The 17,051-nt window shown below is 31.8% G+C and overlaps 1 protein-coding gene and 1 long non-coding RNA gene across 3 annotated transcripts; both read left to right on the top strand.

Annotated features, from left to right (window-relative positions):
* Positions 1–1,663: 1,663 nt before the first annotated feature.
* Positions 1,664–5,416, top strand: LOC132733667 (uncharacterized). 2 transcript variants are annotated; one of them, XR_009626195.1, is made up of 4 exons: positions 1,664–2,643; positions 3,266–3,366; positions 3,564–3,749; positions 4,406–5,416. It is a non-coding gene; the product is annotated as an uncharacterized LOC132733667 (long non-coding RNA). The 2 variants fall into 2 exon arrangements; XR_009626196.1 differs by lacking the exon at positions 3,266–3,366.
* Positions 5,417–6,097: 681 nt separating this feature from the next.
* On the top strand, positions 6,098–8,108 carry LOC132733666 (thyrotropin-releasing hormone receptor-like). The gene has a single exon (XM_060720326.1). The coding sequence runs from the start codon at positions 6,878–6,880 to the stop codon at positions 8,015–8,017; it is 1,140 nt and encodes a 379-aa protein (XP_060576309.1). The 5' UTR covers positions 6,098–6,877; the 3' UTR covers positions 8,018–8,108.
* The last annotated feature ends 8,943 nt before the right edge of the window (positions 8,109–17,051 follow it).

The following is a 17,051-nucleotide window of genomic DNA, read 5'->3' as shown; positions in this document are numbered from 1 at the left end:
AGATCACAAATACGGTCATTATTAAGTTATTTGAATAAAAATTGTTTAATGTTCAAGGGCACATTAACCAGACGTTATTTCTTCCAAAACGTGAAAACACGAATTATTATTTTTATGATAGAATTAATAAATACCTGGAAAGGCTTAATCTTGTGTTGCTAGAACTTGTTACTAAACCAATAACGTACTTATCACTTGTGTAATATTATATATGTCTATGCTGCAATAAAATATGTTAGAACTAATGACATAGGTTACGCGTGCCGATTTCACCTAAACAAAGTTGTCATATGTTAACTTAGTAGTCTTTCGACTTTCATACAATATACATGTAACAAATCACTATCACTGTATTAAATTCAAAATGCAAAAGAAACAAAAGTTCAGCGGTTAGTCATGAGTAATCTTTCAAAAATTAAATCAAGACACCAGAAAAAAGTGCTGTTGATAGGTCTGATAATAAAGTACATAATTAAGTCTAAATCTGAGAAAAGACTTGTAATGTTTGCATGACTGTTAAGATAATAAGCTCAGACAATTATTTCTGACAAAAAGACGAATACTTTGTTTATTTTGGCAAATGTATCTTTTGAGATATTGAACGCTAAATGATTTATGATGTGGTAAACATGACAGGAGTAACTGCCCACAATTAATTGATTTTGAAGTTGCATGGTAGATGAAGCGTTCTTCTAATTAGGATCAAACGGAAACAGTAAAACAGAAAAAGACGGAATCCTTAAAGAATGTCAAGACTGACAAAATCGAAAATGTTAAGGTTAGGTTTGATTGAGCCTGATTGAGCCTATTCATGGACCGTACTGGAAAGTGCAAGTTATCGTCCACACCCCTTAACACCGTCTAAAGCAGAACACGAAAGCGATAAAATTTTGAATGTAAAACAATTCGTAAATATGTTTACACGGCGGTTACCATGTGACATGTATAAAGTGGCATTCCATGAAAAGCGGCGTAGGGTTAACAAGATATCATGGGGCGAGAAAACGATATTATGGTATTAATAATAAGCTTATGATGTATCATGTGGTATTTAAAATAAAATATTGCCATTTATAATTATCAATAAGTCGAAAATTATCAGGGCTGACGTTAACAATAATGTAAAACGTCCTTGGCTAAAATTCGGGATAATGTACTTCAGAAAATATGAAGTTAAATTATAGATATTACTCCAAGAAAGTAAATGTATATACATATATTCAATATAAAACCATTTATACGACAAGAGATGTGCGTGGCGGCTCACACCAAAATATAGTCATCATAAAACATAACGCATTATCTTCAAAACAGGGCGTTAGAAAATCTGCCAAATATTATGACGTTGACATTTGCCTTATGACAGACATACATGTCTGCAGTGCTTCTTTTTTTTCTTACGGTGCTCATATGAGCACATTAACAGTCTTAGCGGCGTATGATGTCAACACGGCTCAGAAAATGTTTTATCAATTTAGCTTACACCGGCAGTCACGTTGAAAATGTAACGTTTAGAGTTTAGAAAATATACCCTAATGTATTGCGATTTAAGGTATTTAATGTCATAAATATGTAAAAGTTGGTCGAAAAATAGCAAGATTTGGATACCCGTGGTAAAAAAAACAGGACTACAAATGAGAAAGTTGAAATTGTATTAATGAATACATATGACGCACGACGCGAGAAAACCGGTCTTAATGACACTACAATAAATGTGCACTACAGCGATTTAAATGACGTCACTCTTATTGCGTATACACATGTAAACACGGAAATGCTTTTTATCGTGTGTTATTGTTTTTTAAGTGTATTATCGTTAGAATTCAGAGGAAAGTTTATATGATGGAGGAGGAGTTAGAAGTAAGTGTCTATAATGTATAATTTATGAAAAACAACAACAAAAATATATCATGCATGTTTATTTATCATCTAGCATCGAATTGATAAATATTTACTGTTGGTAATTTGACACTGACGTTTAAAGTACTGTATAAAATCTACACTACAGTACTGTACATTAAGTATGCTTTGAAATACAGAAGAATAAATTAATCGGCAACATACATCGGTGCCTTTATATAGAATAAATTTACGTTGTTTTGATCTTAATTAAATCAAAGTCTATTGTAGGGGTTTACCAATCGATCTCATATTTTATAGGCAGATCTAAATTTAGGTTAATTTAAGAATAATCTAATCAGTCGCAAGTTAAATTAATACTCTTTTTCATAATTCATTTACAATATGTTTCTATAATTCATTTAGAACATGTAAGCAATAAAATAATATATGCCCAAACTATGCTACGTCATCATGGAATAAACAAGTTTTTTAGATCTAATATTGCCTTTTATTAATTAATTAGCACGCTAAAGTATTGCTGAGAGTATAGCTCAGTGGATAATGCTGTGGCCTCACAATCAAACAAATCGAGTTCGTATCCTGGCTGATTCCAATTTTTTTCTATCCGTTTTTTATTCATTTTTTTTTGTCATTCATAGGTACTCGGATTATTTTTTGGAGAACACTTATCAAGTCACAAAACAGATATTTCGAGAGATACTGCCTATGATTATTCAGAAGTGGAAAAATGTGACACTAGCAACGACGGCACTGCGGGACCACGTACTTCTCGCACAAAAGGTAATAATAGGAAATGAACATTAATGTATCAATTCACTTATAAATAATGTAAACAAATACCTACCATGCTTGAATTTTTTCCAAGCATATTTTTATAATAATAAATAAGATTTGTACTAAAGAATTTAAAAGAATGCTTGTGAGCCACTGATTTCTATTTGGACGATATCATGATTTCTATGACCGTGATTACAAAAACCGTTGTTTTAAAAACTTTTAATTTATGTTTTATTTAGGATATCCTTTGTTGTAATTTTATTAGAACAAGATCTATATAATGAGTGCATTATGAGTTGCCACACGCGACTCGGAGGAAAAGTTTGTACAGCTTCCGTTTATCCTGGTATTTTTTTCAGTTTGTAGCAAAATATTTACAATGATATAAGGGACAAGAGGTTTAATATATACTCTAAACTACCATCTTATAAAATCAGATATACATCAGTACTAGGGATTTACTACTAAAATATTACAACCACTACTTGTCAACTCATATAGTATCAGTACAAATACCAGTACTGCTGCACCAGTATGTTTGGTTTGGAAGAATATAAATACCAGCGCTTTAACATTTAAGGGATTTTACTATTATTTTACCAAGTCTGTACACGTTATATTTTAGGACAAAATAAAAACCATTACACTGGTTACGTTGGTTATTTTTTATGTTGGGCGATAAGACAGGACAGAACGAAAAGATCGAGTACCATATGCAAGTACCAGGTACTGATTCAAGAAATCTTCATTACTAAGATTTTACTTACTTCTAGTTACTCGGCAATCTGAAATGATTTTGACACTCTTATCTGTTTTCCCAAAGACAAAATATGAACACTGTAGTATTGTTAAAAAGCACTTCAAATCGCAGCATGTAATTAATGCTTTTCAATATTAAAAAAAATTTAAATTTTCTTTTAAAGACATGCGCGGTGTTAAGTTGATGCGGGATTCGCACATCTAAAGGCATGATTTAGATACACTTCAACAGCTGGCCGATGTTACAGAGAAGTCATCTACAACAAACAGCCGGTATGTTACCCCAAGCGGTCATGGCGGCAATGGAAACCCGTTCTTGAGGGATTTTTCAAACCAATTATTGGTATAAGGTAACCTATGTTTATCTCATTTAAATGTAAATGTTGAAACTCAGAACTCCAGACTCAGAAAATATCTTAAACATGAAAATTTAAGGGTTAATTGTTTCTTTAATCGTTTACAAGTAGCTTTATTTTCTTCTTTGATTAACTTTATATTTTGAAGAAAATGTAGATACTGTATAAATGGTCCTTAAAGAGTTATCTTTTAAAATACTTTATAAAATTTAAAAAAAAGCAAAAAAAAAACATAAGGAAATGGTTCTGTAGTCACATATTAATAGAAATTGTTGTTACATAGAATGTCTCCACATGTATATTGTTCGTGATCAGCATAAAATATTCCGGAACAAAATATTATGCAGACGGAATTCGCAACATATATCCAGCTAATACACTTTAATGCGAGATAAATTCTGTAACATTTGTTTCTGGTTTAATTAGGTTTATATGTACGGATGGTCTTATTTTACATTTACAGTTTATGAAAATCAGTCATGTGACCAAGTTTACTGTCATGCTCTAAAAGCTGTCCAAGCTCTTCCATTCTTTGTCTATTAGTTGTAAATGTGCTCTGAATAATGTTTTTTTTAAATTTATTTATTAAAGCATATTAGGAAATAAGTTTGCTTCATTTTTTATTACGGACATTTATCATTTTTCTATAGATAGAAAATTCCTGCACTTCCGGTTCCTGTCGAACACACCGGGTGTGGTTATTGGCAAAGTAACACCTGAAGGCGAGGAATATTAGATTCAAGGTTTGAAAGAACACGGATTCCGGTTCAGTTCATGTGTCCGTCCAAGCGTTATTACGCCCGTAGGAATGTCAGCAGTGTCACGAAGTGTGCGTGCGTTCGTCTGTCAAGACAGTTAATAATATTATCAGTGCACTGTTACAACAGCTCAGTGCAGATTTAAATATCAAGAACTGCTGTTGTTTGTTGTTAAAATACGGCCATTGTTTCTGTTATAAAGAAAAATAGAACTTATTATTTAACTGTCTATGTTTTTTTATAAGTATTAAACGTTAAATGTAGACTTATATACTGTTGTTGATTTACTACTTAGGGTATATACCTAAAAAATTGTCTGATTTCAATCTATGCGACCCGTGCATACTAAAACCCACCAACACACCTGTGTCTTCTGACCGTGGTCTGCAATATTTGTTTTTCAAGCAGTATATAGTCTGAAAATTTCCCGTAAAGATGATGAATAATTTTGTCCAAATTAAAGGTATATAGTGTGGTAATGGTTGAAAAAAAACAACAATTATTTGCGCCATGTATGACTCGCTTATGGGTGTTGTTATAACGTTGCTAAGCAACGCTAAAAATCGCAATAAGCGGGAAGTCTATAGTTTACATAACTTCATTACTAACTGTTTTACAGCTTAAACATACTAATGGAGTGAATTTAAGATTCAAATATAATTGCCGTTTTAAATTTTCCAATTAACAACGTTAGACGTCAATTTAATTTTTCGACGTCATTTATTTACAAAGTGATCAAATATATGACGTTCTTTAAATAAGTATATCTCAATAACTAACCCTTTGATTTTAAAACAGTTTTCACCGTCATACTCAGAAAGAAATTCTCTACAATAATAAGTGAAAAACCAAATTTCGAAAAAAATGTCATTAAGACCGGTTTTCTCGCGTCGCGCCTCATATATTAAACAGTTACCTGTATACAATAAAAAAATTACTGTGCTGATAATTTTAATTGATAACTTGTATAGGTCATGTGTAAGTAGGCGGATGACTTCTAAATCGTATCCTACACAGAGAAAGAATGTTAATTTGTCACATAAGGTACATTTATTACATTTGAGAGTGTGCCGGATTGCATTTCCAGGAAGTCCTATTTGTTCTGTTAAATCAAATTGAATGTTATCGTACTTGGCTTTTGCATGTGAACTCAGCAATGGCATATCTAGTATACATTGTATTTGAAAGACAAATTAAATCATCCAGTTAAAAATGGCAATTACCCGCGAATCTCATACAAAAGTATGTTCTAAGCCTATATGAATAAACTCGCAATATTTCAATAAACTAATAACTTGTACAAACGTTATTTTCTAGTAGTCCGATATTATTTATAGTAGAGTGTTGTATATATCTACAATGTATCTACTGAGTTAAGGACAAATCGGGGGGATTTATCTTAACTAATTATTGAACATGTTTGTGATGTAGCATTTAGCATTAAAATGAGAATATACGGATTCGGAAAAACAGCACGATCGTTTGACAGGCTGCCAATGAAAAATCAAGTCCCGCTTCATAGAAAATACAATTTCGCCATGTGTCATCGATCTTTATGGCTAGAGAGCGATTTAGTCTGTTAGAAGACGAGTGAGAGAAAGTATCATTCTATGTGAAAGGAATATTATTAAATTATCAGTGTCAGTTAATGCTCTGATAATTTGGAATATTTAGTTTTTGAAATTATCTAAGAAATTCTTGGGAACTTGATATTTTAGTGTACAATTTAAATAACTATATATGAACATATAAGTAAATTGTAGTTTAAGGCATGAGTAAGATGTTATAAGTAATATAAAAAAGATTCAGATGTACAAAACAGAAATAAAGTAAAGATAGAACAAAAAGATATATTTTGGAGAAAAACAATGAAATGTTTTATAATTTTATCTAATTATATAAACTCGTGAAATTAATTACATAAAATGTCAATTTAGTATACGATTGTGAGGGCTCGGAACATTTAAAAAAAGCGAGTACAATAAAAAAAAGACAAAAGACAAAACCTCATGCAGGCATTAAAAATCTGTAATTAATCCCTGTCAATTTGAACTAAATTACATTTCAATTTTCGGGATATACAGCAATTTCATACAACACGTTAAAAATTAGACAGACGGTTAATAAATTGAAACGGTAGAATGTCACCGATTGTTATCTTTAAAAGGAGAAAATGCATTGTGTCTAATATAACCGAGAAACGGGCAAGAAACATCACCATACTTTTTATCAGATTTGGAATAATTACTCGTGGATCAAGGAAAACTCTTCAGTATTTGTATCAGGAGCGTAAATAACTTTTCTTAAGTAGGTGAATTGGATAAACATTTTCTTGTGTTTGCAAAGAAGTTATTTATAATCAAAATGGAATTTGCCAACATGACGAACATAACGATTAATCAGACATGGCAATATAATTTTATGCAACAGGATGCATCCCAAGAGGTGTGGATTGGAAGAGTAAAACTTCTCAGAAGTATATGTGTGCCGTTGATAGTTGGAGCTGGGCTTTTTGGAAACACCTTATGTTTTATTGTGTTCGTCACTAAAAATATGAGAAAATCTTCTTGTTCCGTGTTTCTTGCATCGTTAGCGTTCGCAGACAACTCATATTTAATTTGCCTCCTTCTCACATGGATTGACGGAGATGTCACGACGATAATGAACGCCGACTTTGCGTGCCAAGTCTTGATATTTATGACATACATTACGTCATTCTTAAATGCGTGGTTCATAGTTGGATTTACCTTCGAACGCTTCCTTGCCATTTGCCTTCCTCTTCGGACAGGATATATGTGTAGCGTGTTTCGCGAGAAAGTTTCAGTAACAACATTGTGTATTTCGGCCTGCCTTATGTACAGCTTTAGTTTTTGGACAACTGGGCTCATACAATGGGGTCCAACAAAGCGATGCTCACATAAAATTGAATACTTCGAGTTCCTTAGTGTAGTCACCTGGATCGATACATTCTTAACAATGTTAATACCCTTCTCTGTTATACTTTGTATTAATTCGTTGGTCTTAAGAACAGTCATTAAAGGCACGCTTGCACAGCGACGAATGCAAGAAAAGCGACAACGGAGAAGCGACGCTGCGGAACATAGTCTTATTGAAGATAAGACTGAAAATGCTAAACCAGTAAGAATGGCAGGAAAGCAAAGATCATTAACGCAAGTCCGGGTAGCAAAGACACTTTTTGTTGTTTCTTTGATTTTTATATTTCTTAACTTACCGTCCCACGCTATACGACTCTATCATCTTATAGATACAAGCACATCAGAAAACCAGTCCGTGTCTATAGAATTCTACTTCTTTCAGGAACTTACACTTATGCTGTATTATACGACTTTTAGTTGCAATTTTGTGTTGTATACACTTTTTGGGCGGAACTTTAAGAATTCGCTTATCCTGCTCATACATTGTAAAACCCTAGCCGATGACCGTAAGAAGAAAATGCTTCAAAAGCTCACACCTTCCGAAGATAAACGCATTTCTAAAATGTAATAAATGTTATCTGTACTGTCATTTTATTGTTATTTAAGAATCATTTTGAAATTATGTTTCGATATACATCGTATATTAAAAACAAAACAGATTTGGTTTGTCGTCATTTTGTTTTAAAGAATGAACTATATGTGATAACTTGTTACACATATGTCAATAAGAAATATAATTCATAGTGTTAGAAAAACGCGTATCCTTGTGTAACCATTTTTTCTTTTTTTTTTTTTTTATTTCTCTTTATTGTACAATGCAAACAATAAAAGTCATGAAATAATACAATAATACAATACCATGAAATTTGATGTAATAACAATGTTCTGAAATGATACACACAAATTCATACATTTGCAAAGTACTATATGTATTTTCTTATTATATTTTTTTTTAAAAAGGCAAAGTTTACTCTGCACAAACGTTCAATTATTAAAGAGTTAAGTTACAACAACAATAAGTGTCACAATTTTTTTACAGCTAATAATGTTAGGTACTTTCGTTTTCATTGATTAAGTTTATGTATTCTTTCCATACATCCTGCATTGTTTCAAACCTAAGCATTTTTTTGGCATTAATTATTTCTGTTTTAACCAAAAATAGTAATTGACTTTTAAAAGCCTCTAAGCATGGCAATACGGACTTCATTTTACATTTGTAAATATAATGTTTTAATAATAATAATATATTATTCTCTGGAACTGTGGATCGGAACAGCCAAAAATGACAGATTGTTCTGAAAAATGAAAAGATAAATTTGGAATTTTGTTTGTTAACCAGCCCTGCACTTCCCTTATAAACATGTTGACTATGTCACATTCCCAAAATAAATGTTTTATGGTTTCTGGATTGATATTACAAAATGTACAGTTGTCGTTGTCCCTAACATTTATCTTTTTCAGTAATACATTAGTACCTAAAATACGATGCGTTATTCTATATTGAAGCCATAACAGTTTTGGATCCTTAGTCACTTTAAAGGGTAGAGAGTAGATACTTTTCCAGTTAAGATAAATATTAGAAAAATCATTTTGCCATTTTATTTCTGATTTTGTCTGACGATTATTATTGACCAGCACGTCGTATATTGCTCGACATCCTTTGCGACTTTTGTTAAGTATTTGGATGGCAATTGGCAATATCGGGTTTTTTACTTTGATATCATTTTGATTTACATGAAAATCTGTCAAAGTTTTTCTGAAGGAACGTATTATACCTTCATATTCAAGAAAGTTTGATCTAACATCAAATAATCTTTGAAATTCTTGAAAACTATAGAATAACCCATTTTCATTTACAAAATCGTTGACAAACAAAACACCTTTTCTTAAGTAGTGTTTAAATTCAAACGATTTTCTTGCAATTTTGAAATTAGGATTTAACCATACCGGATTGGACAAGAAATCTGCCCAATTACCTGAACGAATCTTACATTGAAATAAATAAAATGAATTCAAAACATCCTTCCAAAACAAATTGTTTACTCTACTTTTATGTTGTAACAAATAGTCACTACCATATTTGGTCGACTGGTAAAGAGCTGGACACAATTCTTGTACAAGAAAAGCATATTTAGTGTTTGAAGATAAAAGTCTTCTTATCCAAGTGATTTTCAAAGCACTGATGAAATGTATTAAGTCAACCGCTCTAAGCCCACCATTACATATATCTTGAGTGAGTTTTATTCTACTTATCTTATCCGGTCCATCATTCCAAATAAATTTGAAAAATACATTTTGTAGGTCTTTAATTACTTCAGAATTAGGGTTTGGTAAAGTTAAAAACAGGTTAGTTAATTTAGACAAAGCAAGCGTCTTAATCACTGTGATCTTTCCTATAGGAGAAAGTAATCTTCTGGACCATACTTTTAAAAGAGTCTTAACTTCATTTATCTTGGAAGGATAGTTAAGATCACTTATAGATATAATATTTGTTGATAAAGTTACTCCCAATAATTTAAATGGACCTTTGTCCCATTTAACACCGATTTCCGGACATAACTCTGAATCGCTATTTCTCATTGCACCTATCCATAACGCCCTAGTTTTGTCAACATTTATTTTTAAACCAGAGATATCTGCATAAAAATTTAAAACTTTCATAGTATGAACGAGGGATTTTTCAGAACCGTCTAATATCAAAGAGGTGTCATCTGCGTATTGTGACATCAAATACTCTATACCCTTAATTTTGATACCTTTGATATTACTATTTTTTTTATAAGTAAAGCAAGAATCTCCGCGCACAGGACAAAAATATACGGTGACAGGGGGTCCCCTTGTCTACAGCCTCGAAATAAGGGGAACCAGTCGGAGAGGTGGCCATTAACAACAACAGATGATTGTATATTTGTATAAAATAGTTTTACCCATGAAACAATAGAGTCACCAAAGTTGAAAAATTTCAGAACCGAAATCATAAAGTCCCAAGACACGGAATCAAATGCCGCAGCGAAGTCGACTAGTAATATCATTCCGGGAATATTATTTTGTTCAGTATAAAACATTAAGTCATAAATTAAACGAATATTATCTCCTAAAAATCTCCCCGGGATAAATCCACTTTGGTCTTCACTTATCAATTTGTCTAATACAGATTTAATTCTTTTGGCAATACACACAGATGCAATTTTATATGTAATATTAAGAAGGGAAATCGGACGCCAATTTTTTAAAAAACGTTTATCTTTGTCACCTTTCGGTATACATGTGATAACACCTAATTTATCGGATTGCGAGAGTTCTCCTGTGGTATATGAGTAATTAATTGAACGCAAAACAAAATCTCCTATATCAATCCAAAAAAATTTAAAAAACGCCGAAGTAAAACCATTTATACCAGGCGAAGTATCATTTGCCATTCGTTTTAAACTTGCTAAAGCCTCTTCTCGAGAAATGAAACCCTCTAAACTATTTTTTGTCGTCTCAGAAAGTTTTGTTACATTTATATCAAGAAACAGGTTATCTAAATTAACTGTGTTAGTAATCTTTGCAGAGTATAAGGACTTATAATGGCTCATGGTTTCCGTTAAAATAGCTTTTTGATTATTTATAATTTCACCCGTCTTGTTAAAAAGGGTTGCCATATTTTTTGAAACGAAATGCCTATTTTCTAGGTTACAAAAGTATCTGGTCGGTTTTTCTCCCTCTAATACCCATTTTGCTCGCGATCTTATTAAGGAGCCCTCTAACCTTTTTTTCCTTATATCTTGAAGTTCTTGTTGCTTATTTAACAAGGCATTTTCATTTTCTGTATTAGTGCACTGTTGTAAAATTTCAATGTCTTTAATAAGTGTTTTCTCATTGATATTGTCCTGTCGTTTTTTAAAAGTGGCATAAGAGATTGTGTGACCGCGAATTTGCATTAACAATGTCTCTAAGAATAACTTATCATCAATAGATAGCGAAATATTTTGATTAGTAACAGAGTCGTTTACTGATTGATTTTGATCATCCGATGCATACTGTTGAATAATACGCTGTACTAATTGTTTAATTTGTTTAACATACTCGACATCTTTCAATAGCGAATTATTAAATTTCCAATAGGATTTACCTGCCTTAAATTCACCCAGTTTTAATGTTAATATAACAATTGAATGGTCCGAGCGATAACCCGGCAAAATACAAGTGTCCGCAATATCTAAAAATAAGTCGCTCGAGTCTAAACGCGCTTTTTTTACTGGATTACGTTTAAACCATGTATATTGTCTAGATTCTAAATTCTGTTCACGCCAACAGTCTATTAAATTGTGTTCCAAAATAATACTTAATACTGTGTCTCTCGCCTTCGGATTATTTATGTTAACATAATTAAAACAGTCAATATCTGGGTTAAGTACTAAGTTGAAATCACCCGCAATTATACATTTATTATTCAGACGACGGAGTATCTCATTTAAACTGTTATAAAAATCCGGATCGTCTCTATTTGGGCCATAAACACATATTAAAGACATATCTATACTTGCTATAGCGCAATGTACAACTAAAAGATTCCCGCGTTGTCTTTTTCAACGGAGTGTAATTTAAACTCAAAGTTGTTGTTGATTAAAATGGCAACACCTCTCGACTGACTACTATAGTTGCTAAAGTAAGCTTCATAACCCCATTGACTTCTAATAATTTTAGATTCTTTGTCTGTAAAGTGTGTGTCCTGCAAAAAATAAATATTAAATTTCTTATCACGAATATAACCAAATACATCTTTTCTTTTCCGACTGTCCCCGATCCCCTGTACATTTAAACTAGCTATTGTTATACCATTTGACATTCTAAGTCAGAATTAGATAACCTTTGTATTGCCATGAATACTCGACATTGGTTTGAAAGAAGTAAATTACCATATAACACAAGTACCAAATGTAAATCAACTATAATCAATTTTTGAAGACACGTACATATTGAACCAAAAAAAGTGAATGATTGACTCATACTTTAAACAATGAAAAACCCGTTAAGTGGAGTTTTTATAATGATGCTTGACTTAGCATTATATATACAAAAAAAAACCCAAAAAATTCAGAGGTAGCAAAAAATACCGCTGACTAAGGTTTAGTCTTGCTTAACGTCTAACTTAACACAGCAGTTTGTATGTAAATATGTATACAGTATATAAGACATTGCAAATATTTCTTAATGTATGAACACAAATTTTAAATTTTCAAAAAGTTCATGTTTTTATTTATTAATTGCGCATGTTAAACTAAATAACCTTACTTTTGTAATTAAAACATATATTACATTTAGATATGCACAAAAAATCTCAAGTATAATTTCAGTGTTCAATGTATAAATAACATTAAACTAATGTTTAGAAAAATATTTGCATGGTTGCTTTATTTGTACCCTACAAAAAAAACAAAACGAAACAAAACAATCATCTACAAGTATATGTAGTTTTTGAGTTTATAAAGGCACATCATCATATGTAGTTTGTGAGTGCAGTTATCACAAATGCACTGTATCTTAAACAAAATGGCTTTTGTACATATGTGTAGATGTACACGAGTTTCAACATCATTAAGTAATACCGCTTTCAACGGTGAAAAAATGGAACATTTACGAGGGCTGTTCAAAAAGTTCGTGGACTGCGGCTCTACTGTTCACATCTTTTAATTTGCATATATGATTTTACAAGAGACATATATGAAAATATGTCATTAATAAACAGTGAAAAAATCAATGCAATATGTTTACAAATAACAATTCTGTGACAGTTACAAATCACAAGGGGTGCACAATCCGGCGCACGCTGATGATGAAACAAAATGACGTTCGTGACGTCGCAATATAAATGAAACATTTTACCAGCGTCATTGTTTCTGAAAGTACTCTTTTTAGTGTTCAATATCTGCGGATTATATACTAAAACCATTTTTTTGTTTGTGTCAGATGATGACCCGAGATATAAAGTGGTCATCTATTCGCTCCATTCTCCGTATAAAGGTCCGAGTGCGGCATACTTTCCGCTCTTTATCGGGATTTTTGAGTAATTTCGACACTTAACGGACAGTGTTATCAAGCTTATCCAATTGTTGATTTATAGTATCAATTTGAAACCGCCCTCGTCCGATCTTTAAACAATATGATTATCAATGATAAAGAAAAATATTTTATTAACTGAAAATTATCTTATGCGGTAAATCTACTGAACACCGTCTAAGATTAATTATCAAACGGACAAGGGTAAATACACGTAATACAAATGATAACTACAATTATTTATTGTAAATACGCATATATCCTGATGAATGAAATAAAATATCATTTTAATTAAATTAAATTGTTTTGTCAGAATTGAATGCATAGACCCGATGCAGAAATTAAACATGTCGGACATCTCGCAAAAACTTCATAATGTCTGGACTTCTGCAGATCTTTGCTATTGACGTTACAAACGTCCCAACAATTTACCGCTAAAATTATCCGTCACCCTTTTTGTCTGTGAGGATGTATTTGCCGTATTTGAATCGCTTGCGCGACCTGAAAACAAGAGACTTGCTCGCCAACTCATTGTTCTTCGTCACTTTAATGACATCATAAAAATATAAAGGAGTATCCCACATTTATTGGTAAAATTTTCAGAAAGAGCGAATTTCTAGTTTTTAAACGGGCCTTATACTTTCCAACTTACCCGTCTGTCTACTGCTGCTCAAAACCTATTTGTTCAGCTATTCAACGTCCAAACGACGTCAAATTTCAGATTTATGTCATTTAAATATCAATAGATGATTACTTGTTTTTTACTTCATAAAACAATCATTAAGTTTGTTTCAACATTTGTTTATATTTAAACATTATATAAAAATTTCGGCGTGCGCCGATGTTGCGTTGCCATGGTTATTAAAGTGCACATAACTCGTACAGGAAATAAAAGTTAACAATAAAAGTAAATCTTATTTTTAGAAATAAAGACACTCTTTCGATTCATATCCACTAAAGGTGTTTTTATGAACCAAGTAAAAAATGACAACAAAAATCCACGAACTTTTTGAACATACCTCGTACATCCAATATTTAAGTAAAATTTAGTTATATATGTCTCAAATAAAATAATACCTTAAACAAAGTGTGACTTTTGTAAATATGTGAAGATGTACATGAGTTTCGACATCATTAAGTAAAACCGCTTTCAACAGTAAAAAATTTGGAACATATACCAATATCAAAGTGTAAATTTAATTGTATATGTATCGAATAATATACATGTAATACCTTAAACATGTAATACCTTAAACAAAAGGTTACAACGGAGAAAAAATTCGCACATATACATACAATATCAAAGTATAAATTTAAGTGTATATGTGTCGAATAAAAAAAAACAAAAAAAAACCTTAAACAAAGTGTGGCTTTTAAACAATGTGAAGATGTACATGAGTTTCGACATCATTAAGTAATACCGCTTACAACTGGAAAAAATTGGAACATATACATACAATATCTCAATATAAATTTAATTGTATATGTGTCGAATAAAATAATACATCATTAAGTAATACCGCTTTCAACGGGGGAAAAAATTTGGAATATATACATCCAATATCTAAGTATAAATTTAATCGTCTATGTGTCGAATGACCGAACTCAAATTTCTGTTAAATTGAATATGAAAAACAGTGAGTGTAAAAGGTATAAATCGCACATATGTACTTATATGAATTTTCAATAAAATATATAGATATATGTGTAGAATGTCAATAAGTGTATAAATCCCACACTTTCAGTCAGGCTTAGTTAAATTTATATTGATAACTTCATGCTGTAAAAATATCAAGGTTTTGTCACTCACTTAAGTTCTCTTTATGTTCAATCGAATATGAAATACAGAGAGTGAGAAAAGTATAAATGAATCATATATATATTTTCAATAAAAAACTATAGATATATTTATAGAATTTCTACAAGTGTATAAATGAAATACAGAGAGTGAGAAAAGTATAAATGAATCATATATATAAGTTTTCAATAAAAAAACTATAGATATATTTATAGAATTTCTACAAGTGTATAAATGATAAAATGTCAGTCAAGCCAAATGGAATTTATATTTAATACAATATCAAGTTTTTATCACTTAGTAGTTCTTTTTAAGCAAGAGGTCTCGACAAATCCGTTTGAATATCCAACTTTATCTTATTACCATTTGACAATATGGCAAATATTTTCCCCTCATCAGACCACACAGATTTAACATCCTCGCGGTTCAGTAATGTTTGTACAAGTTTTGCGTTTTTTGATGTCAAATCCTCCCTGATCACTATTCGCGAGCCTTTTAAGTTCCTTCGAGCACGTATAACACTCTTCTTCGTAGAACGACGCACGAACTTACATATCACGACCCGGTTTCCGTCCGTACGAAACTGTCCCAGCCTATGCGCAATGCATATATCCTCCAAATTAATACTCAGGTTAAGTTTCTCGTTTATGATACTCACAACACGTGCAGTGGTTTCATCGGCGGTCTCGTGCCTATTTCTGTCGTCGATCCCATATATCCGTACATTGTTTAAGCGACTATATTGCTCTTGCTCGTTAATCTGGAATTCATTCCATTTTAATGTGCGATCCTTTTCTATAATAGTTTCTTTCAATTTGGCATTATTTTCTCTCACTTTCTGAATGTCTTGCTTTAAGACGTTGATTTCCATCTTTATACCTTCCGTTTCCGTTTTCAATTCTTCTAATTCCGTTACAGCTTGAAGCATCTTATTCTTTATACCTCTTACTTGTTCGTATACCTTATCAAAATCTTTCTTTATCCCTGTAGCTAGTTCAGTTTTGAAAGCAGTAAGACGGTCCGATACAAACTTTTCAGTTGTGATATTTTCTAAACTTTTTTCAATGTATTCCTTTGACGCAAGCGTATTGATTTGTTTACTAAATGACTCCATAACTTCGATGAGCTTCGGAATACTAGGCTCATCCTCCTTCATCATACTCTGAAGCATAGCGTCTATACGTATTTGCTTGTCACCTATCGCGCCGTCTGTACTACTGGTACTAGTACGCGCATTTGCCAGGCTGGTGAAATTGTCCGATCGGGCTTAAAAGCTAGATGGAGCTATTATTGCCCAATCGAGCTTTTTTTTAACAATAGAAGTAACAAAAATTGAGGGTAACCACTACTTCCGCTTTACTGCGAACACCCAAAGTCCTAAGGTTTACTCATTTTACTTATCTATAATCAACCAAGCAATAAATATTATCCAACAATAACTTAAACAATGCGCCGACTTCAAAGAAAATACCATTAAATCATATAGAGTCTATAAAATAACACTTAAATATCGAATTGTTCATAGAAATACTCATTTGTTCTTCGCCAAACTTTGCACACCTTCGCTTCCGGTATATTGGAGTAAAATAAAAAAATGGCGAATAACAGAATTGCTTATATCGTCAGCATCCATCCGCTGCAACATTTTTACTACAGCTAGTGCTCAAAAATATTTTATACCCATATTTTGATAGTCTTAAAATATATATCGTCATTCGGTTTAAAATTAAACCAAAAAATATATATACATGTAAAGTTCTAT

The sequence above is a fragment of the Ruditapes philippinarum genome, unplaced genomic scaffold (genome assembly GCF_026571515.1).
Source record: "Ruditapes philippinarum isolate M1 unplaced genomic scaffold, ASM2657151v2 ctg8025_1_1_1_1, whole genome shotgun sequence".
Lineage (NCBI taxonomy): Eukaryota > Metazoa > Mollusca > Bivalvia > Venerida > Veneridae > Ruditapes > Ruditapes philippinarum.
Note: the sequence above shows the minus strand (reverse complement) of the source record. Positions and strands in the feature narration are given on the sequence as shown.

Bases quoted from the DNA above. Each gene is read 5' to 3' on its own strand.
- LOC132733666 (XM_060720326.1), top strand. From the start codon at position 6,878: ATGGAATTTGCCAACATGACGAACATAACGATTAATCAGACATGGCAA.